Below are 24,555 nucleotides of genomic sequence, written 5' to 3'. Positions count from 1 at the left end.
CTCAAGGTTTCTTCCTGTTAAAGGGGAGTTTTTTCTTGCCACTGTTGCTTGTTGGGGGTCAGGCCCTTGGATTCTGTAAAGCACCTAAAAACAATTTTGGTTGTAACAAACGCTATATAAATAAAGATTGATATGATTTATTTTGATCAACCTGCCAATCCTGTATTTAATAATTCCTTCACCCCATGATCGTAAATTCATGAATTCATCTCTGACCTAGAGTGTACATTCCATGCTTTTCTGTCTGAGGACTATGGTCTGAGATTTGGAGGTGCTGATTGTCATCCCAGCTGCTTCACACATGGCTGTGAACCACTCTAGTGAGAGAACACTCATGGTGTGATTATTGTCATGTCATCTGCAAAATGCCCCTGCGCAATGGACATGAGCAAACTGGTATCTATCTGATGAATACGATCTAAACCAGTCTAGTGGTGTCCCTTTAATGCCAATCACATGTCACAGTCTCTGTAACAGGATGCTGTGATCAACTGTATCAAAAGCAGCACTGAGGTCCTGCAGAACCAGCATAGAAACTAGTCCAGGATCTGAAGCTATAAGAAGATCATTAGTAACTTTAAGAAGTGCTGCTTCTGTGCTGTGGTGAGCTCTAAAGCCTGACTGAAACATCTCAAACAGGCTGTTTCTCTGCAGGTGCTCCAGTAACTGAGTCACCACCACCTTCTCAAGAATTTTAGAGATAAAAGGAAGGTGGGATATCGGCCTATGATTTGCTAATACGTCAGGATCCAGTGATGGTTTTTTAAGCGGCTTAATCACTGCCACCTTGTCGGACCGGGGTACATAACCTGTCACTAATGAAGAATTGATCTGGTCCAGGATAGAACTGCCTATCATTGGTAAAACATCCTTCAACAGGTGTGTTGAGATGGGATCTAAAAGACACGTGGTGGACTTGGATTTCTGAATTAGCGATGACGCCTCAGAAAAAAATATAGGGCTGAAGGAGTTTAAGGGCTCATTGGAGACCCTGCATGTTCCCACAGTCAGCACATCTGGTGATGGTCCAGTTGTTGGGATGGCCTGGTTAGCTTTTTTCTGATAGCTAGAACTTTATCAGTGAAGAAGCTCATGAAGTCTTCACCACTAAGGGAAGAAGGGATACGTGGATCTAAAACACTGTGACTCTTAGTTAATTTGGCCACAGTGCTGAAAAGAAACCTGGGGTTGCTCTTATTTTCCTCAATTAAAGAAGAAAAATAAGCTGTTCTAGCCTTGCGAAGGGCCTTTTTGTAAACTAATAGACAGTCTTTCCAGGCTACATGATACCTGTCTATTTTACAAGAATGCCACTTCCTTTCCAGTCTTCGCGCTTTCTGCTTGAGGGTCCTGATATGTGAATTATACCAGGGGCCACACCTCCTCTGATTTACTTTTTTTTTTTTTCAGGGGAGCAACAGAATCAAGCATGATTCTCAGTGAGGTTGCTGCACCTTCAGCAACAGAGTCAACCTCTGCAGGGCTAAGATTATAATGATTGATCCCTGGGGAAACACACGGTGGTCCTGGGATCAGCACAGGGATCACTTCCTTAAACTTAGCTACAGCATTATCTGAAAGACATCTGCTATAGTAAGACTTTGTTCTGAGCATAGAAGAATCCTTAATCATAAATGTGAAAGTGATCAAAGAATGGTCTGACAGGAGTGGGTTCTGAGGGAACACTGACACATGTTCTACCTCAACACCATAAATCAGAACTAGATCTAGGGTGTGGTTGAAGTTATGAGTTGGTTGGTTTATCTGCTGGAGGAAACCAACTGACTCAGGTAATGAAATTAAGCCATTTCTAAAGCTGTCATTTATGACGTCTACATGGATGTTAAAGTATCCAATAATAATGACTTTATCTGTTCTAAGGACCAAGTCAGATAAGAAGTCAGAGCACTCAGATAGGAACTCTGAAAGTGGTCCAGCAGGGGGCCGATATACAACTACAAACAAAAGTGGCTTTTCTGCCTTCTGGTTCAGATGGGTAATGCCAAGAGTCAGGCTTTCAAATGAACTGGAGCCATATTTTGGTCTAGGATTAATTAATAACTTGGAGTGATAGATTGCTGCCCCTCCCCCTCCTCGACCAGTAACACGAGGAATATGATAATTAAGATGGGTAGGAGGAGTAGATTCATTTAAGCTAACATACTCCTCCTCCTGAAGCCAGGTCTCAGTTAGACAAAATAAATCAATGTGATGATCCACTATCAGGTCATGCACTAACAGGCATCTGTACAAAAGAGATCTAATATGTAATAGTTCACATTTAATTGTGATGTTAGTCTCTCCAACTTGTGCTTTAGTATTAATTTTAATAAGATTTTGGTGATTGACCGCTCCCGTGCTCTGTCCTTGGTGAACTTTTAACCGTGGAACAGAGACTACCTCTATAGTGTTAAATATATTATTGTTGGTGGATGAGGGTTCTATGGAAGCAGCAGAGACGTGTGTAAGACTACAACTCTGCATCCTGGTCTGGACCCTGGATTGTCAGGTCACTTTGGGTCTCATAAAATTGGGCAAGTTACTAAAAATGAGAGAGGCACCATCCCGACTGGAATGGACACCGTCTCTCCTAATCAGACCAGGTTTTCCCCAAAAGCTTCTTCCAATTGTCTACAAAGGACACCTGGGCACCTCGTGACAGCCAGCGACGAAGCGACGACATGCTGGCCAGACTGGGGAGGGGACCAGAGAATGCTACGGAGTCCGACATCATTTTTGCATGATTGCACACCGACTCTATGTTAATTTTGGTGACCTCCGACTGACAAAGCGTCGTGTCGTTTGCTCCGACATGAATAACTTTTCCGAATTTACTTCTCGCCAGCAACTTTAGATCGGCTTCTGTGCACTCTGGCCCCCGGAATGCACTTAACTATGGTCGCTGGAGTCGGCTTCACGTAGCGCAAAACAGGGTTGCCAATAACCAGAGTCGGTTTCTCAGCGGGTGTGTCGCCGAGTGGGGTAAAACGGTTAGCCACGGGAAGCGGTTGGTGGTACACCATGGGCCTTTAGTTTTGGCTACTCTTCCTGCAAACCGTCACCTAACCGCCCTGGCTAGCCGGCTGCTCGGCTGCTGCCAGGGGACAGCTAGCTGTAGCTACACTAGGCAGCTCCACAGCAGCTACCTTCTCCTGGCTACCTGACGCAACTCCAGACAACTCCAAGCTGCGGAATCATGTCTCAACCTTGCTAAGTCTCGCCTCCAGAGCCATGAATAAACTACATTTTCTGCACCTATTCCATTCACTAAAGGAGGCAGAAGAGTAACTAAACATTTTACATACTGAACAGACACAGGGTGAGACACCAGGTGAAACAGACGGTGAGGCCATGCTAATGCTAATGATCGGTCGATTTGGCAGAGTCTGTGCACATTGCACCAACGAACTCTATTGAGAAGACAGGAAGTGACGCAATATTTTAGCCAACCAGGTAACTTACTGGAAAAGGGGCTAAAGTAACTGACTGAAAGATGCATATTTACACCCATTATGAGGAGGAGGACACATTCCTGTCAGTTATTCAATTGTAAATTGGGTCAAGGACTTAATTTAGTCAAGATGCCCTATTATCATTTTGAGCATACCTTGATTAACTATGCATGTAAATGTACTGAAAGTTCCCCACCTTCTAAAAAATGTTTAAAGTGCATATGGATGTCTTTATGTTTGACATAGACGCTGTCAAAACTAAACTACCATTACAACTAACATTATGCAGCACAGTAACTCAGTTGAGACTGTACGTGAAAAACAAAGGTCATCTCCACCCTGCTTCTGGAAATTGTGGTTGTAAGTAATAACTGGGAGATTTGCTGAAAAAACCTTTACAGTCTGGATTCTGCAAGTGGTCACATTGATTTATTTTGACCCTTAATTCTCCTTTTCCATTTACTGTACACTATCAGTTTTTAGTGTTTCATCTTATGTTCAATTTCATGCTGTAGCTTCATCTCCATGAAGATCATTGGTAAGCACCCATGGGTATCAATAATTGTCAGGGACTTCCATAATTTTTGAATATTTAATGAAGGCAAATGAGACATCCTGAGACTAATTCACATGAGGGAAGCAGTGTCTACATTTGAGAGCAGAATGATCACAACAACTTTTAATGGTGTTTTCCGTCTATTAGAAAACACATCCCAAGACAGATAAAACAGGGATATTTGTAATGCAAACACTTTTGGCAGCACTCAAGTTAGCAGCTAGTGAATTTGAAATATGGCACTTTATTCTAATAGACTAGACTTTGTAAAATTTCAACACAACCATATCTTTGCAAAACTCTTCATAATTCTTTAATTTTTTTTTTGTCACGATTTAGTCACATAACAAGCACTATTTTACTCAATGACTGGCCATCCTAACACACAATACACTTTGATTAAACCTTACATTGTAGCTCTGACTGTATGACAAGTGAACCTCAGCCACAGTCTCGGGTCTTCTGTTGCCTCCGACAAGTTTTCTCCTTGCATTTGGAATTTAGCTACATCTGTCTTCCAGTCAGCTCTGACAAGTTTCTTTGTCACGGCTTTATGGGGAGGTTTACGAGTATCTTGGCAAGAAATGTCCAAATAAGAGTACTAAACTGAGGTTTGGCTACTAATATGTTAAACTCCTGTTTATAGGATATAGGCTGCTCGCATCACACTGTATTATTAATGGCTAAATAACCCCACAGAAGCACTAAATTCAGCATATATAAGAGTAGGTATTTATTACACTTTGATTAAAAGGTCTATTTGTAACCTTTAGATGGAAAGACTGAGAGTGTAAGTCGGCAGCAGAGATAATAAAAGAGGACAGGTCTGATTAGTTGATCTCTTATGCCATAAATGAGGGCACTGAGACATCTGGGAAGTATAAACAAACACACATATAAAACATTTTGCAAACGGACGAGCACTATCCTTGATACAATTCTTGACAATGCTGCAAGTATCGGTTTGTACACAGTAGAGGACAAACTGAGGCCCAGTTGTACCAGATGCAGCAGCAGTGTGTTGCGAGCTTTCTGAGATGAAGTTTTGTCTGTGGAAGCTAACCTGGCTGCTACAGTCACCCCAATGTAGGAGAAAGCAATGGCCAGCCCAGCTGACACAAACAGAAGGCAGGTGTAGGCTTTGTCATAGGTATCAGACAGGGGACCAACAAACAGAGTTATACTTGAGCAATAGACTTCCATCTGCAGGCTCTCCATTTCTGGATAATCTACCATACTAACTTGAATGAGAACACTTAGCAAACTGAAAGCCCAAATAACAGATATCATCAGCCCTGTGTTTCCGATGGTGATTAAAGCAGCGTGCCTCAGGGGGTAACATACAGCTACATACCTCTCCAAAGACATCACCACCAGTGTGAGAGGAGAAATATTACTAGTGAGAACACCAAGTGCAGTGAGAATGCCGCAAACAGGATAAGTCATCTTAATTAGACAAACAGCCAAAATGTAAAGTGCCTGACCCAGTACCATCTGTATACTGTCTGCAAAAAGAAGGTTAAACAGCAGAATGTATCGGGAGGTCTCACAGAACACTGTTTTACTCCTCAGGCTGAACAACATGATTCCATTGATGTAGAGGAAAACACAGCAGGGTACTGTAGTCAGACTGGAAAACATCATTCTCTCTAGCAATCCCTGATACTGCTGCTCAACAGTGACATTAACTAAAGACCAGATTTCATTCATTTCATGATTTTTTTCCCTCTCACACAATGTAAATGAAACTATCTTAACAATATGATGAAACACCTGAAACCATTCAAAGGCCTATTGCTTCTGTTAGAGGTGCCAGCTTTGTAGTTTCAACCTGTATAAATGCCTGAACCCTTCCGTACCTCTCAACACTATAAGTGAGTTCTGTCCTCAACACCTACATCACCACGTGACACAATCACATGACTTTGTGATCAGTTTAACAACCATTTGGGAATAGGTAACTTTGTCATTGGTCATTGGTTAACTTTCATACAGAACATTACTCACTTTTATTCTTTAATATTGTCAAGGTGCATACAAACATACACTGCAACTAATTTTCTAACAGATTGCAGATATCCTTATTTTCTATCTGACACAATGTCTCTTTCAATGGGGAACTTGGCGAACTTTGAAATGTGACTTCACTAGAGAACGGATGGGGTTGCCCAGGGGATTTATGGGGAGGCTGAGGAGTATCTTGTATATTGCCCAAAATCAGTGTTCAGCCAAAGAATAGCTAAACAATAGCGCTGTAGTATTTAAAACTTTAAGTTGAAACCAATGTCAAATGAAGGTTTGACTACTTATCCCAGTAGTAAGGATGTTAAGGCCTATGTTGGCATCAAACAAGGGAAACAGTCAGTCATGGAGTAGACTACAGAGTTTATACAGTAGCCCCAGACAGTGGCTGGGATCAGCCAGCACTGGTGAATATCCTCTACCAGGGGTTGTCATAGCAACTGACGAATCACCTTGCCCCACTGGTTATGTCATCAGAACTAGATGCACTTGTTTTCTTAGCTTCCTGAATTAACCAGCATCTATTGGAGTGTCAGCTGTGACTTCATGGCTTTGGTTGTGCAAACATCAATCCTCTCCCATAATGCTCAATTCCTCCATGGCCAGATTCACAGCAGGTTTTGTGTCCTACCAGGTAGAAACTGCTTTTACCAAGGCAAGTGAAACTCCTGGTGAAAGCATTGTCTATCCTTAGACTAGACAAGACACCTTGATTGCAGATCTCGAAGACTGGAGTTGCTCATTCTTGCTCCAACTGCTCACTCGGAACACTTATATTTTCATCTCTACCACTGCATGACATCCATGGACTATGGCTCGTAAAATCTAATTTCCCACATACACTGGGCAAGAATATCTGTCCAGATCTGGCAAAACAAATGTTCAAAGAACTGTTTTCCTCATCCAGTCTTACTGGCCCATGATCTCCAGCACCTTCAGAACAAGGTTCTGATCCTGAGCTGGTAGAGGTCCCTAATTATTACCATGATTTCAAAGAAGTTTTGAGCAAGTATCGGGCTACCTCTGGTCCACACAGGGATTCTGACAATGCATCAACCAGATTTCTTAGGCCCCATTTTTAAAGACCATGCCTTATAATAGAGGGATACATCAAGTAGAAATTATTTGTCCTTTCTCATCTCCTACTGGACACGAGCTCTTCTTTGAGGGTGGCATTGAGAGGATTAGGTAGGAGTGTCACATATTCAAAGCTGAAAAGTGTCAATTTTACCAGTCCCAGATAAGTTTTCTGAGCAACATTATTTAAGGGGAAGATGGAGATGGAAATCTGCGCTCAAATAGACCACTTCAAACTCCCACAAAGAGTTATACTCTGCACTGATTTTTTTTATTGCAAGTTTTTAAAGGATTCACTTCAGTGGCTGTTCCCTTGATAAGGAAATTCTCCAACTTCCAGTACCATGTTGAGTTTATCATAGAGACAACTGCCTAGATATTTTGAAAAGATTGATGTCACAAGGCTCAGTTAATGGAAACATGAAATGGTCATCAGGAGCTTGGAGCCTATAAAGGCATATGAAATCAAATCAAATCAATCTTTATTTATATAGCGTCTTATACAATCAAAATTGTTTCAATGCGCTTTCCAGAATCCCAGGGCCTGACCCCAGACAAGCAAAAGTGGCAAGGAAAAAGTCCCTGGAGGAGTCGATAGCTCCAGGAAGAAACCTTGAGCAGGACCAGGCTCATGTAGGGGGACCCTCCTGCTGATGGCCGACTGGGTAAAGAGAGGAGAAGGGGGAGGACAGGTAGAGGATAGAATAGGTAGGAGAGGAGAGGTAGAGTGAAGGGGAGGTAGAGGAGAGGAGAGGAGAAGGAGAAGGAGGGGAAAGAGGAGAGGAGGGGAGAGGAGAAGGAGGGGGAGAGGAGAGGAGAGGAGAGGCACAGAGCACAGAAACACAAGAAAAAATACGCTATACAACGGGTCAGTGGGGCCGGAGGTCATCATGCAGGTCCGAAGGTCGCGATACCTGTAAATAAATAGAGAGTGGGGGGGCAGGAAAAACTACACAAGAATCAGCATAACTAGTCTGCTTGATGAGGAGGAGGAAAGGAGAGGAGAGGAGAGGAAACCATGACCCAGTGGGGTGACAAAGGCCTGTCAGGTGATCATGTTTCCGGACCCCGGCAGCCTTGGCCTATAACAGCATAGCTAAGATGTGACCTAACGATTAGACGACCCCCTAAGTATGATAATCTGTCTGTCTATGATAGAAACTGGAACTACAGAATTAGTAACAATAAGCTTTTTCAAAGAGATAGGTTTTAAGTCTGATCTTAAAAGTAGAGATGGAGTCAGCCTCCCGTACCTGGACAGGGAGCTGGTTCCATAGCAGGGGGGCCTGGTAGCTAAATGCTGCGCCCCCCATTCTACTCCTAGAAACTCTGGGAACCACAAGTAGACCAGCATTCTGAGAGCGGTGCGGTCTATTGGGCTGATAAGGTATCACTAGCTCCTCCAGGTAGGATGGATCTAGGCCTCTGAGGACCTTGTAGGTCAAAAGAAGGGTTTTAAAAATTATTCTAAATTTAACGGGCAGCCAATGAAGCGACGCCATTACAGGAGTTATGTGATCTCTTTTGTCAATACCTGTCAGAACTCTGGCTGCAGCATTTTGGATCAACTGGAGGCTTCTTAAAGAGTTGATTGGACACCCTGATCATAAAGAATTACAGTAGTCCAGCCTGGAAGTAACAAAAGCATGAATTAACATTTCAGCATCAGGCCACGTCAGCAGCTTCCTGATCTTTGTGATGTTCCTCAAGTGAAAAAAGGCACTTCTAGAGACTAATTTAATGTGTGAGTTGAAGGAGAGATTTTGATCAAAAGTTACTCCTAGATTCCTCACAGAGAGACTAGATGTTAATGAGATACCATCTAGAGTGATCATGTGATCTAATCTATCCCTGAGAGGTTCAGGACCAAACACCATGACCTCAGTTTTTCCTGGGTTAAGGAGGAGGAAATATGAAGACATCCAGGACTTTATGTCTTTAAGACAGGTCTGGAGCTTCACTCACTTCTCTGTCTCCTCTGGTTTCATGGATAAATAAAGCTGAGTGTCATCAGTATAACAATGAAAACTTATCCCATGCTGCCGAATAATGTTCCCTAAGGGAAGCATGTACAAGGTGAAGAGGATTGGTCCAAGTACAGAACCTTCAGGAACTCCATGGCTAACCCTACTGTATGAGGAGGGAACATCATGGACATGAGCAAACTGGTATCTATCAGATAAATATGATCTAAACCAGTGTAGTGCTGTCCCTTTAATCCCAATGACATGTTCCAGTCTCTGTAACAGGATGCTGTGATCAACTGTATCAAAAGCAGCACTGAGGTCCAGCAGAACCAGCATAGAGACCAGTCCATGATCAGAAGCTATGAGAAGATCATTAGTAACTTTAAGAAGTGCTGTTTCTGTGCTGTGGTGAGCTCTAAAGCCTGACTGGCAAACAGGCTGTTCTTCTGCAGGTGCTCCAGTAACTGAGTCACCACAACCTTCTCTAGAACTTTAGAGATAAAAGGAAGGTTGGATATTGGCCTATAATTTGCTAAGACATCAGGATCCAGTGATGGTTTTTTAAGCAACGGCTCAATCACTGCCACCTTGTAGGACCGGAGTACATAACCTGACACTAAAGAACCATTGATCTGGTCCAGGATAGATCTGCCTATCAATGGTAAAACATCCTTCAACAGGTGTGTTGGGATGGGATCTAAAAGACACGTGGTGGTCTTGGATTTCTGAATTAGCGATGACGCCTCAGAAAAAAATATAGGGCTGAAGGAGTTTAAGGAGTTTAGCCTTGCGAAGGGCCTTTTTGTAAACTAATAGACAGTCTTTCCAGGCTACATGATAGCTGTCTATTTTACAAGAATGCCACTTCCTTTCCAGTCTTCGCACTTTCTGCTTGAGGGTCCTGATATGTGAATTATACCAGGGGGCACAGCTCCTCTGATTTACTATTTTCTTTTTCAGGGGGGCAACAGAATCAAGCGTGATTCTCAGTGAGGTTGCTGCACCTTCAGCAATAGTCAACCTCAGCAGGGCTAAGATTATAATGATTTATCCCTGGGGAAACACACGGTGTTCCTGGGATTAGCACAGGGATCACTTCCTTAAACTTAGCTACAGCATTATCTGAAAGACATCTGCTATGGTAAGACTTTGTTCTGAGCATAGAAGAATCCTTAATCATAAATGTGAAAGTGATCAAAGAATGGTCTGACAGGACTGGGTTCTGTGCTACGGTGTTCTACCTCAACACCGTAAGTCAGAACTAGATGTAGGGTGTGGTTAAAGCTATGAGTTGGTTGGTTTATCCGCTGGAGGAAACCAACTGACTCAAGTAATGAAATGAAGCCATTTCTAAGGCTGTCATTTATAACGTCTATATGGATATTAAAGTCTCCAATGATAATGACTTTGTCCGTTCTAAGGACCAAGTCAGATAAGAAATCAGAGAACTCAGACAGTAACTCTGAATGTGGCCCAGCAGGGGGCCAATATACAACTACAAACAAAGGTGGCTTTTCTGCCTTCCAGTTCAGATGGGTGATGCCAAGAGTCAGGCTTTCAAATGAACTGAAGCCATGTTTTGGTCTGGGATTAATTAATAACTTGGAGTGATAGATTGCTGCCACTCCCCCTCCTCGACCAGTAACACAAGGAATATGTTAATTAAGATGGGTAGGAGGAGTAGATTCATTTAAGCGAACATACTCCTCCTGAAGCCAGGTCTCAGTAAGACAAAATAAATCAATGTGATGATCCGCTACCAGGTCGTGTACTAACAGGGATTTACACAAAAGAGATCTTATATTTAACAGTCCACACTTAATTGTGATATTAGTTTCTCCAACTTGTGCTTTAGTATTAATTTTAATAAGATTTTGGTGATTGACCGCTCCCGTGCTCTGTCCTTGGTGAACTTTTAACCGTGGAACAGAGACTACCTCTATAGTGTTAAATATATTATTGTTGGTGGATGAGGGTTCTATGGAAGCAGCAGAGACGTGTGTAAGACTACAACTCTGCATCCTGGTCTGGACCCTGGATTGTCAGGTCACTTTGGGTCTAATAAAATTAGCCAAGTTACTAGAAATGAGACAGGCACCATCCTGTGTGGGATGGACACCGTCTCTCCTAATCAGATCAGGTTTTCCCCCAAAAGTGCTCCAATTGTCTATAAAGGAGACCTTTTTTTCGGGGCACCACCGTGACAGCCAGCGACGAAGCGACGACATGCGGCTAAACATCTCATCGCTGTCCAGTTTGGTGACCTACGACTGACGAAGCTGGGTGTCATTTGCTCCGACGTGAATAATTCTGCGAACCGTCACCCAGCCGCCCTGGCTAGCCGGCTGCTCGGCTGCTGCTGGAGGAACGCTAGCTGAAGCTACGCTAGGCGGCTCCGCAGCAGCTAGCTTATCCTGGCTACTTGACGCAACTCCAGCTAACTCCAAGCTGTGGAACCGCATCTCAAGCTCGCTAAGTCTAGCCTCCATAGCCATAAATAAACTACACTTTCTGCACCTATTCCTTTCACTAAGGGAGGCAGAGGAGTAACTAAACATTTCACACGCTGAACAGACAAAGACACCGGGTGAAACAGACAGTGAGGCCATGCTAACGCTAGTAATCGGCGAAGCCCTGTATTTGTTCAATATGGGTTGTTTCTCACTGTTGATATCAGGTGACTAGAATGTGCCAAGTGTTCAAAATTTTAAGTAAAGTGAATACAACACACCAAGTGTTCAATATTAAGTGAATACAGCACCCCGTGCACAATGCAACCAACGAACGATTGAGAAGACAGGAAGTGACGCAATACTGACCAGGAGAGTATCTGCGTGTTTCCGAAATGCGAAAATGGACACTACATGTGTTTCAGCCAGATAGGAATAGTTCTCCAATCAAGCTGGGAATTTCATTATTTTAAAAGAGCTCAATGTGCTATATATGCTGTCTGAATTTTCACTTGGTAGAGGCACTTTTCTAAGGTACACCTGTACTGGAGTTTTGTTGTCTCCATATTGTGCAGCATATCTAGAGTCCTTTTGGACAAAATCTTCCACAACAACCTTCATACTCTAACCTTTGCTAAGACAGTTTTTCAGTCATCTGCCCTCACAACTGCTGCCTACCACTGCCTCAACAGTTTTGCCCCAAATGTCTTCCCCCCCCCCCCCCCCCCCCCCCTCTCTATGCTTGTTGAACAATTGGAGATTTTTGACTTTGGACACTGGTAAATCCCTAATGTTTCATAAATATAAAAGACTAATGCCTGTGATTTTTTTTTTAAATAAAAAAGAAATTAATCTCCTGCATAAAGAAATTACTCCCCAATACAGTAATTTACCTCTAGTCCCCATCAAATTATGTGGGGCCTCTTTTTCTCTTGTTTTGACAATATCCTGTCCTTTTGAGCTGGATCATAAAATAAAAAGCCTGACTCTCTCTAGGCTGCCTTCACCGAAAGAAAGTGAGTTATTTTGGAGACCAGGAGCTATTAGCTGTAAAAGTAGCAGTGGACCAGTGGAGGCACTGGTTGGAGCTATCGACTCCTCCAGTGATTTGCACTGACCACAAGAACCTGGAGGCTCAGGAGGCTCAACCCTTGTCAAGGTAGGTGGGACCTCTTCTTATGAGCGAGTCTAATGACTTCCCTATTGGATGTCCTGAAGGAATCTTGGGAGGATTCACTTGATTCATTGTGGCTACATTAGCATAGCTACCATTTCACAGGCAAAATAAGCTGTTAACCCACTTAACCATTTAATTGTTCCCACAGAGCTCCAAAAAATATCCTCCAAAGGGAACATTTGTCAAATCACTTCCTGTGTCGCACCCTTTTGACCTCCCCATTTCAAAAGGTCATACCGCGATGTGTTGAAAGATGTTCCCAAAAAAATTCTGTATGACCAGGAACCAAAATTTGTGGCCCTGTTCTGGCGAGCTTGCTGCCAACCCGATCACACATCTGGTTATCCTTCGCAGAGTAAGACCAACTAAGAGGTTAAAACAGGATCTTGAAACTTGACTCAGATGCTTAACTTCACAAAATCCCTGTGCATCGAATATGCCCAAAATACCCTCTCTTCAGCAGCATACACAAGTCTAACCTCTTTCAAGTAGACCTCTTTTTGATAGTCAGCCTCCTCTCTTCCAGGCTCTTGAGAATTAAATGTCCATGGTCTGGAAATGCGGAGGAATGTGGGTCCGGGCCAAGAGGGCTCTCATCAAGTCCTCTCATTCCTAGACCTCTTCTGACCGCCATGATTATCAACATAATCAAATAAACTTGACACTTCATTGACCGAACTAACAGAAAATTAGGTTCAGACAAATTCCAGGTCTGTATGACCTTGGTCTATAAAGAGACCTCTTCTGGAGGTGGCTGCTTTTTGTTCATAGCATCCACAACCTTGTACATGAATACACAAACCTGACATGTGGCTGTGCAGCCTGTCTTGTTTTGTATTTCAAAAGTACCACAAAATGACATGTGTTGTTTGAACACTTAGTGTGTTGTATTCACTTTACTTAAAATTTTGAACACTTGGGACATTCTAGTCACCTGATATCAACAGTGAGAAACAACCCATATTAAACAAATACAGGGCTTCGCCGATTACTAGCGTTAGCATGGCCTCACTGTCTGTTTCACCGGGTGTCTTTGTCTGTTCAGTGTGTGAAATGTTTAGTTACTCCTCTGCCTCCTTTAGTGAAGGGACTAGGTGCAGAAAGTGTAGTTTACTTACGGCTATGGAGGCAAGACTTAGTGAGCTTGAGACGCGGTTCTGCAGCTTGGAGTTGCGTCAGGTAGCCAGGAGAAGCTAGCTGCTGCGGAGCCACCTAGCGTAGCTACATCTAGCGGTCCCCCGGCAGCAGCCGGCTAGCCAGGGCGGCTGGGTGACGGTTCGCAGGAAGCGTAGCCCAAACCAAAGGCCCACGGTGCACCACCACCCGCTTCCTGTGGCTTACCGTTTTACCCCACTTGGCGACACTAACGCTGAGAAACCGACCCTGGTAATTGGCGACTCTGTTTTGCGCTACGTGAAGCCAACTCCAGCGACCATAGTTAAGTGCATTCCGGGGGGCAGAGTGGGCGACATAGAAGCCAATTTAAAGCTCCTGGCGAGAAGTAAACGCAAATTTGGTAAAGTTATTATTCACGTCGGAACAAACGACACCCGGCTTCGTCAGTCGTAGGTCACCAAAATTAACATGTGCAACTACGCAAAAACAATGTCGGACTCCGTAGCATTTTCTGGTCCCCTCCCCAATCTGGCCAGCGATGAAATGTTTAGCCGCATGTCGTCGCTTCGTCGCTTGCTGTCACGGTGGTGCCCTGAAAACAAGGTCTCCTTTATAGACAATTGGAGCACTTTTTGGGGAAAACCTGATCTGATTAGGAGAGACGGTGTCCATTCCACACGGGATGGTGCCTCTCTCATTTCTAGTAACTTGGCTAATTTTATTAGACCCAAAGTGACCTGACAATCCAGGGTCCAGACCAGGATGCAGAGTTGTAGTCTTACACACCTCTCTGCTGCTTCCATAGAACCCTCATCCACCAAAAATAATATATTTAACACTATTGTCACAGCCCCATTTCCCCAGTTCCCTCCTGTCCTGGTAATTTTCCACTCCACCTGCCAGCCACTCCCGCGCCGTCAGCTCAAATCCACTCACCTGCAAGCACAGCTGCAGCCGATTCCCAATCAGCCCAGTTTATAAGCCTCCCCTGCACTCTCAGTCCTTGTTCGTCCGCTTCGATGCGAGACTTTCCAGCGTTATTTCCCTGCCGGATTACCTGTTACCGACCCTGCCTGTCTTCGTTCTGCCTGCCTCGCCTGTTCCCTGCAAAACCTACCCGCTTTCTGCCCCTGACCACGACTTCTGCCTCAGCGTTTCTGGTTCCTGCCCGCTCGCCTGCCCCTGACTTCTCCGCGTGGCCCCGACTTCGCTGCTGCTCACTCCCAGTCTGCTCAGCTACATCGTCAGCCTCATCTCCTGTCAGCCCTGTTCTGTCACTCCTGCCCGCTGTAAATGGGACTGTACGGTTTTGAGGATTCATGTACTCCCCCCTCGGTTCTGCACTTCGACTCTGCTCGACCCAATCCCCGAGCCTGAAACCCACTGACTTTGTGTGGGCCCTGGGCCTGAAGAACGGACGGTTTCCCATGCTTTCTTGTCTGCCTGAGTTCCTGTTTGCCCGTGTGCTAATAAAGGTCATTACCACGGTCCAGTTTTCCAGAGTGCTGCTTTTGGGTCCTAATCGCACCCATCACAACTATAGAGGTAGTCTCTGTTCCACGGTTAAAAGTTCACCAAGCACAGAGCAGGGGAGCGGTCAATCACCATAATCTTATTAAAATTAATACTAAAGCACAAGTTGGAGAAACTAATATCACAATTAAGTGTGGACTGTTAAATATTAGATCTCTTTTGTGTAAATCCCTATTAGTGCATGACCTGATAGCGGATCATCACATTGATTTATTTTGTCTTACTGAGACCTGGCTTCAGGAGGAGGAGTATGTTAGCTTAAATGAATCTACTCCTCCTACCCATCTTAATTAACATATTCCTTGTGTTACTGGTCGAGGAGGGGGAGTGGCAGCAATCTATCACTCAAAGTTATTAATTAATCCTAGACCAAAATATGGCTCCAGTTCATTTGAAAGCTTGACTCTTGGCATCACCCATCTGAACTGGAAGGCAGAAAAGCCACTTCTGTTTGTAGTTGTATATCGCCCCCCTGCTGGGCCACATTCAGAGTTCCTATCTGAGTGCTCTGACTTCTTATCTGACTTGGTCCTTAGAACAGATAAAGTCATTATTATTGGAGACTTTAATATCCATGTAGACGTTGTAAATGACAGCTTTAGAAATGGCTTCATTTCATTACTTGAGTCAGTTGGTTTCCTCCAGCAGATAAACCAACCAACTCATAGCTTCAACCACAGCCTTGATCTAGTTCTGACTTACGGTGTTGAGGTAGAACATGTGTCAGTGTTCCCTCAGAACCCACTCCTGTCAGATCATTCTTTGATCACTTTTACATTTATGATTAATGATTCTTCTATGCTCAGAACAAAGTCTTACTATTGCAGATGTCTTTCAGATAATGCTAAGTTTAAGGAAGCGATCCCTGTACTAATTCCAGGACCACCGTGTGTTTCCCCAGGGATCAATCATTATAATCTTAGCCCTGCTGAGGTTGACTCTATTGCTGAAGGTGCAGCAACCTCACTGAGAATCACGCTTGATTCTGTGGCCTCCCTGAAAAAGAAAATAGTAAATCAGAGGTGTGCCCCATGGTATATGCAGAAAGTGCGCAGACTAGAAAGGAAGTGGCATTCTTGTAAAAATAGACAGGTATCATGTAGCCTGGAAAGACTGTCTATTAGTTTACAAAAAGGCCCTCCGCAAGGCTGGAACAACTTATTTTTCTTCTTTAATTGAGGAAAATAAGACCAACCCCAGGTTTCTTTTCAGCACTGTGGCCAAAATAACCAAGAGTCACAGTGTTTTAGATCCACGTATCCCTTCTTCCCTTGGTGGTGAAGACTTCATGAGCTTCTTCACTGACAAAGTTCTAGCTATCAGAGAAAAAGCTAACCTGGCCATCCCAACAACTGGACCATCACCAGATGTGCCGACTGTGGGAACATACAGGTTCTCCAATGAGTCCTTAAACTCCTTCACCCCTATATATTTTTTCTGAGGCGTCATCGCTAATTCAGAAATCCAAGACCACCACGTGTCTTTTAGATCCCATCCCAACACACCTGTTGAAGGATGTTTTACCATTGATAGGCAGTTCTATCCTGGACCAGATCAATGGTTCTTTAGTGTCAGGTTATGTACCCCGGTCCTACAAGGTGGCAGTGATTAAGCCGTTGCTTAAAAAACCATCACTGGATCCTGATGTCTTAGCAAATTATAGGCCAATATCCAACCTTCCTTTTATCTCTAAAGTTCGAGAGAAGGTTGTGGTGACTCAGTTACTGGAGCACCTGCAGAGGAACAGCCTGTTTGAGATGTTTCAGTCAGGCTTTAGAGCTCACCACAGCACAGAAACAGCACTTCTTAAAGTTACTAATGATCCTCTCATAGCTTCCGATCATGGACTTGCCTCTATGCTGGTTCTGCTGGACCTCAGTGCTGCTTTTGATACAGTTGATCACAGCATCCTGTTGCAGAGACTGGAACATGTGATTGGGATTAAAGGGACAGCACTAGACTGGTTTAGATCATACTTATCTGATAGATACCAGTTTGCCCATGTCCATGGTGTTCCCTCCTCATACAGTAGGGTTAGCCATGGAGTTTCTCAAGGTTCTGTACTCGGACCAATCCTCTTCACCTTGTACATGCTTCCCTTAGGGAACATTATTCGGCAGCATGGGATAAATTTTCATTGTTATGCTGATGACACTCACCTTTATTTATCCATGAAACCCGAGGAAACAGAGAAGTTAGTGAAGCTCCAGACCTGTCTTAAAGACATAAAGTCCTGGATGTCTTCAAATTTCCCCCTCCTTAACCCAGGAAAAACTGAGGTCATGGTGTTTGGTCCTGAACCTCTCAGGGATAGATTAGATCACATGATCACTCTAGATGGTATCTCATTAACATCTAGTCTCTCTGTGAGGAATCTAGGAGTAACTTTTGATCAAAATCTCTCCTTCAACTCACACATTAAATTAGTCTCTAGAAGTGCCTTTTTTCACTTGAGGAACATCACAAAGATCAGGAAATTGCTGACGCGGCATGATGCTGAAAAGTTAGTCCATGCATTTGTTACTTCCAGGCTGGACTACTGTAACTCTTTATTATCAGGGTGTCCAAACAACTCTTTAAGAAGCCTCCAGTTGATCCAAAATGCTGCAGCCAGAGTTCTGACAGGTATTGACAAAAGAGATCACATTACTCCTGTAATGGCGTCGCTTCATTGGCTGCCCGTTAAATTTAGAATAATTTTTAAAACCCTTCTTTTGACCTACAAGGTCCTCAGAGGCCTAGATCCATCCTACCTGGAGGAGCTAGTGATACCTTATCAGCCCAATAGACCGCACCACTCTCAGAATGCTGGTCTACTTGTGGTTCCCAGAGTTTCCAGGAGTAGAATGGGGGGCCGAGCATTTAGCTACCAGGCCCCCCTGCTATGGAACCAGCTCCCTGTCCAGGTACGGGAGGCTGACTCCATCGCTACTTTTAAGATCAGACTCAAAACCTACCTCTTTGAAAAAGCTTATTGTTACTAATTCAGTAGTTCCAGTTACTATCATAGACAGACAAATTATCATACTTAGGGGGTCGTCTAATCGTTAGGTCACATCTTAGTTATGCTGTTATAGGCCAAGGCTGCCGGGGTCCGGAAACATGATCACCTGACAGGCCTCTGTCACTCCACTGGGTCATGGTTTCCTCTCCTCTCCTCTCCTTTCCTCTCCTCATCAAGCAGACTAGTTATGCTGATTCTTGTGTAGTTTTTCTGCTTCTCTCCCCCCCCCTATTTATTTACAGGTATCGCCGCCCTCGGAGCTGCATAATGACCTCCGGCCCCGCTGAAGTGATTGTACATCATATTTTTTGTGTGTGTTTCTGTGCTCTGTGCCTCTCCTCTCCTCTCCTCTCCCCCTCCTTCTCCTTTTCCTCTCCCTCTCCTCTCCTTTCCTCTCCTCTTTCCCCTCCTCCTCCTTCTCCTCTCCTCTACCTCCCCTTCACTCTACTTCTCCTCTCCTCTACCCCTCTCCTCTCCTACCTATCCTATCCTCTACCTGTCCTCCCCCTTCTCCTCTCTCTTTACCCAGCCGGCCATCAGCAGGAGGGTCCCCCTACATGAGCCTGGTCCTGCTCAAGGTTTGTTCCTGTTAAAGGGGAGTTTTTCCTTGCCACTGTTGCTTGTCTGGGGTCAGGCCCTGGGATTCTGGAAAGCGCCTTGACACAATTTTGATTGTATAAGACGCTATATAAATAAAGATTGATTGATTGATTGATTGATTGATTGATTGATTGATTGATTGATTCAAAATTGTTTCAAGGCGCTTTCCAGAATCCCAGGGCTCCCCTTTAACAGGAAGAAACCTTGAGCAGGACCAGGCTCATGTAGGGGGACCCTCCTGCTGATGGCCGGCTGGGTAGAGAGAGAGCAGAGGGGGGAGGACAGGTAGAGGAGAGGGGAGGGGAGGGGTAGGGTAGGGTAGAGGAGAAGTAGAGTGAAGGGGAGGTAGAGGAGAAGGAGGAGGAGGGGAAAGAAGAGAGGAAGGGAGAGGAGGAGGAGAGGAGAGGGGAGGGGAGGCACAGAGTACAGAAACACACACAAAAAATATGATATACAATCACTTCAGCGGGGCCGGAGGTCATTATGTAGCTCCGAGGGCGGCGATACCTGTAAATAAATAGAGGGGGGGGGAGAAGCAGAAAAACTACACAAGAACTAGTCTGCTTGATGAGGAGAGGAAAGGAGAGGAGAGGAAACCATGACCCAGTGGAGTGACAGAGGCCTGTCAGGTGATCATGTTTCCGGACCCCGGCAGCCTTGGCCTATAACAGCATAACTAAGATGTGACCTAACGATTAGACGACCCCCTAAGTATGATAATTTGTCTGTCTATGATAGTAACTGGAACTACTGAATTAGTAACAATAAGCTTTTTCAAAGAGGTAGGTTTTGAGTCTGATCTTAAAAGTAGCGATGGAGTCAGCCTCCCGTACCTGGACAGGAAGATGGTTCCATAGCAGGGGGGCCTGGTAGCTAAATGCCCGGCCCCCCATTCTACTCCTAGAAACTCTGGGAACCACAAGTAGACCAGCATTCTGAGAGCGGAGCGGTCTATTGGGCTGATAAGGTATCACTAGCTCCTCCAGGTAGGATGGAGCTAGGCCTCTGAGGACCTTGTAGGTCAAAAGAAGGGTTTTAAAAATTATTCTAAATTTAACGGGCAGCCAATGAAGTGACGCCATTACAGGAGTTATGTGATCTCTTTTGTCAATACCTGTCAGAACTCTGGCTGCAGCATTTTGGATCAACTGGAGGCTTCTTAAAGAGTTGTTTGGACACCCTGATAATAAAGAGTTACAGTAGTCCAGCCTGGAAGTAACAAATGCATGGACTAACTTTTCAGCATCATAGATGACCCCCTAAGTATGATAATTTATCTGTCTATAATAGTAACAATAAGCTTTTTCAAAGAGGTAGGTTTTAAGTCTGATCTTAAAAGTAGAGATGGAGTCAGCCTCCCATCTTAGCTATGCTGTTATAGGGGCCGGGGGCCGGAAACATGATCATCTGACAGGCCTCTGCCCCCCCCCCAACGGGGTCATGGTTTCCTCTCCTCTCCTCTCCTCCTCCTTATCAAGCAGACTAGTTATGCTGATTCTTGTGTAGTTTTTCTGCTTCTCCCCCCCCCCTTCTGTAGTCATTTACAGGTATCGCCGCCTTCGGAGCTGCTCTGTGCCCGTCCTCTCTCCTCTCCTCTCCTCTCCTCTCCTCTCCTCTCCTCTCCTCTCCTCTCCTCTCCATTCTATCCTCTGCCTGTCCTCCCCCCTCTCCTCTCTCTCTACCCAGCCGGCCATCAGCAGGAGGGTCCCCCTACATGAGCCTGGTCCTGCTCAAGGTTTCTTCCTGTTAAAGGGGAGTTTTCCTTGCCCCTGTTGCTTGTCTGGGGTTATGCCCTGGGATTCTGGAAAGCGCCTTGAAACAATTTCGATTGTAAAAGACGCTATATAAATAAGAATTGATTTGATTTGATTCACCAAATTATCACTTCAAGATCATTTGTAAGAACCCACGGGTATTGATAAGTGTCAGGGAATTTAATTAACCAGAATATTTGAAATTTTCATGGCTGTAAATGTGACATCCTGAGACTGAGGGAAATATTGCCAGTGGCTGAGACCAGGATTATGACAAATACATTTAATGGTCTTTAATATCTCTTGGAAATCACATCCCAAAACAGATCAGGGAATGGACAATGTAAACACTAAAATGTGGGCAACAATGACTTTAGCAACTACTGATGCACAGTTATCTAATCCGATTTTGAAATATTACACTTAGTTCTAAAAGACTAGACTTTGTAAGATTTCCATACAGAAACCGTAACCCTAACCCTACAATGTCTTGCAAAAGTGTTACAATTTTTCCAAATTTTGTCATACTAATATACGCACGATGCCATCACCAATATGTTGGCTGGGAATCAGAAGTGGACTCAGATGCAGAGAAAGTTTATCAGTACAAACCAGTTTTATTGAACATCATTTATGAGTTCCATGAAATGACATCAAATCATCTTTATTTAAATAGCATCTGTTATAATCCCAAATATCTGTATGCACGGAAGGAAGGAGAGGGGAGGGGACGGGAGAGGAGAGGAGAGGAGAAAAGAAGAGAAAATAAAGCAGGAATTACAGGACACAAGGCGAAACCTCACTGTGGTGTGACATCATGGTTTACAAAAACACCCTCATTGAATAAATCAGCCAGTAGTATATTTGTTGTGGCAGGGAATATTTTTGAAAAACTGGGAAAAGCTCAATTTCTGAGTTTAAGCTAAAAACAATGAACAAGCTCACAGACCGCAGATATGGTAACAGACGACAGGCCTGTTTGGTTTTTTTTGTATCTCTTATGCATCAAATCAGGGGTGGGGAACCTTTTTCATATCGAGGGCCATTTCAATTTTTATAAAGTCCTCCGAGGGCCATACTATTATGAACACATACCTCGGGATGCAAAAAAAAGACAAAAAAAAAGTCTATAACCACTGTGTTACTAAGTCTCATGATTGCTGCATTTGAGTTTGAATTATTTATTTAGCACACATGCATATAAAATCACCAAAAAAATAGAATAAAATGACAAACAAGTGAAATATGTTTTCATGATCATACAAAACAATAAAAAAAGAGGTGCAGAGTTGAGGCAAGAGACCTGTAAGGGCCTGTTCGAGGCCTCTACTCACAAAAACTGCAATACAACAAGATAATCAAGAAAATAAATGAAAAGAAAGAAAGATAAAGACAATAATAACAACTAGAAAGCACTCGGAGAGCGCAGACCTCCGCCAAGCGCAACAATTCCTGGCATATTGTGATTTCCACCATAAATATTAGTCCCACATATACTTTGACTACATATTTAGATTCCTTGACCATAAAAACATACCGTTAGCCACTGGAATCATAACAATATGTCTTAGTTAAGTAGTTATTCACGAAAAAAAATTCACGCTTTGAAACAATTTTACTTTGTCCGGCGCGAGCGCCTCAGCAGCGACTACGAGGCACTCCTTCACGAACTCTCCTTCGTCGTAAGGTTTCAGCTTCGTGGCTATTAATTCACTCACCACAAAACTTGCACGCGTAATATTCTCTCTGTCGGTACATGGTCGTGTGAAAGCTGCTTGTTGAGCCTCCAAACTCCGGCGAAGAGCGTTAATTTTATCCAAACTCATCTGTCCTTTCAACTCGTCGAGTTTAGTGTGTTTCGCTATGCATTTTTCGTCCGTGTCAATCAGTCCAGCCCACTACGTGCATCACATGCTGTGTTCACTGACCCTGACCTTGACTCAGACATAACATAACCGTCTGTTTTATCTCAGAAAACGGGAAAATATTTCCTCTTGTTACGAAAGAAATTTCAGGATACGAAAGGCAAAAATACGCTACCGCTGCTACTCGCAGCTCGCGGACCCCACACAAGCAGCGGAGAAAACATGTATGATAATACATATATATTAGAGTTTGAAGAAAAGGTCTATTTGTAGCCTTTACCCGGAAGGACTGATAGTTTAAGTCGACAGCAGAGATGGTAAAAGAGAACAGGTCTGATTAGTTGATCTCTTATGCCATAAATGAGGGCACTGAGACATCTGGGAAGGATAAAAAACCACACATACAAAACAATTTGGACACGAATGAGCACTATCCTTGTTACAATTCTTGACAACGCCGTAAGTACCGGTTTGTACACAGTGGAGGACAAACTGAGGCCCAACTGTACCAGATGCAGCAGCAGTGTGTTGCGAGCTTTCTGAGCTGAAGTTTTGTCTGTGGAAGCTGACCTCGCTGCTACAGTCACACCGATGTAGGAGAAAGCAATGGCTAGCCCAGCTGACACAAACAAAAAGCAGGTGTTCGCTTTGTCATAGGTATCAGACAGGGGACCAACAAACAGAGTTATACTTGAGCAAAACTCTTCCATCTGCAGGCTCTCCAGTTCTGGATAATCTACCAAACTAACTCGAATGAGACCACTTAGCAAACTAAAAGCCCAAATAACAAATATCATCAACACTGTGTTTCTAATGGTGATGACATCAGCGTGCCTCAGTGGGTAGCACACAGCTACATACCTCTCCAAAGACATCACCACCAGAGTGAGAGGAGAAATGTCACTTGTGAGAACACCAACCACACTGAGAATACCGCACACAGGATAAGACATTTTTATCAAACAAGCAGCCAAAATGTAGAGAACCTGACTCAGTGCCATCTGTATACTGTCTGCAAAAAGGAGGTTAAACAGCAGAATGTAACGGGAGGTCTCACAGAACACTGTTTTACTCTTCAGGCTGAACAACATGATTCCATTGATGTAGAGGAAAACACAGCAGGGTACTGAAGTCAGACTGAAAAACATCATTCTCTCTAGTAACCCGCTATACTGCTGCTCAATAGTGACATTAACTAAAGACTGGATTTCATCCATTTCTGAGAAAAAACATCAAGCAACTCTATGAAGCTGGAAAACTCAAGAAAGGATTTTTCTCTCACACAATGTAAATAAAGCTAACTTAAAGAATTTAAGAAACCTTAAGAGCAGGATGAAACACCTGAAACCATTCAAAGTCCCATTTTGTCTGTTGAAGGTCCTAGCTTTGTAGTGTCTTCCTATTTAAAATTCTCTGATTCCTTCTGTACCCCTCAACACCATGTGAGTTCTGTCCTTACACCCATATCACCACGTGACACAATCGCATGACTGCATGATGAGTTTAACAACCATTTGGGAATAGGCAATTTTCCTTTGGTTCTTTTGGTGTTGCTGTGTTCTGGTCATCTGCTACTTTCTATATGGAACATTACTCAGTTTTCATGCTGTATCTCTCCTCATAGATGCTGCCTTCAATGCCTCAAGACCAGTTTGGCACAGCTCCCATTCTGCTCCTGTTTAGTGTTGATGAATGAAGAATTTGTGTTTATCTTGTTATCATGTGTTCTACCATATGTTTCTGTTTTCTGTACTTTAGAAGTTAGGAATGGTAGAATCATTAGCAAGTGTAATAAAGACCAGTGACCCTTCCTTGACAGGGTTGTTGTTTAGACAGTTGTAATCTCAGGAGCCAATCAGGCTGAAGGTGTTAAACACCCATCGTAAAACTGGACAGAGTGGTCTTGATAAGCTCATCTGCGGGAAGAAGGTGAACTTTGAACTGGCCATTTAAGGAACAACAGAGAACAAGGACTGTGTCAG

At 43.8% G+C, this 24,555-nt stretch overlaps 2 protein-coding genes across 2 annotated transcripts; both read right to left on the bottom strand.

Moving 5' to 3' along the window:
• Positions 1–4,764: 4,764 nt before the first annotated feature.
• Positions 4,765–5,718, bottom strand: LOC101066401 (odorant receptor 131-2). The gene has a single exon (XM_029848673.1). It carries the CDS (start codon positions 5,716–5,718, stop codon positions 4,765–4,767), a length of 954 nt encoding a protein of 317 aa, XP_029704533.1.
• Positions 5,719–22,836: 17,118 nt separating this feature from the next.
• LOC101067587 (odorant receptor 131-2) lies at positions 22,837–23,790 on the bottom strand. Its single transcript, XM_003976204.1, has one exon. It carries the CDS (start codon positions 23,788–23,790, stop codon positions 22,837–22,839), a length of 954 nt encoding a protein of 317 aa, XP_003976253.1.
• Positions 23,791–24,555: the final 765 nt, after the last annotated feature.

The sequence above is a fragment of the Takifugu rubripes genome, chromosome 15 (genome assembly GCF_901000725.2).
Source record: "Takifugu rubripes chromosome 15, fTakRub1.2, whole genome shotgun sequence".
NCBI classification, from domain to species: Eukaryota; Metazoa; Chordata; class Actinopteri; order Tetraodontiformes; family Tetraodontidae; genus Takifugu; species Takifugu rubripes.
The sequence above is the reverse complement of the archived record's forward strand: the minus strand, read 5'-3'. Positions and strand labels throughout refer to the sequence as shown.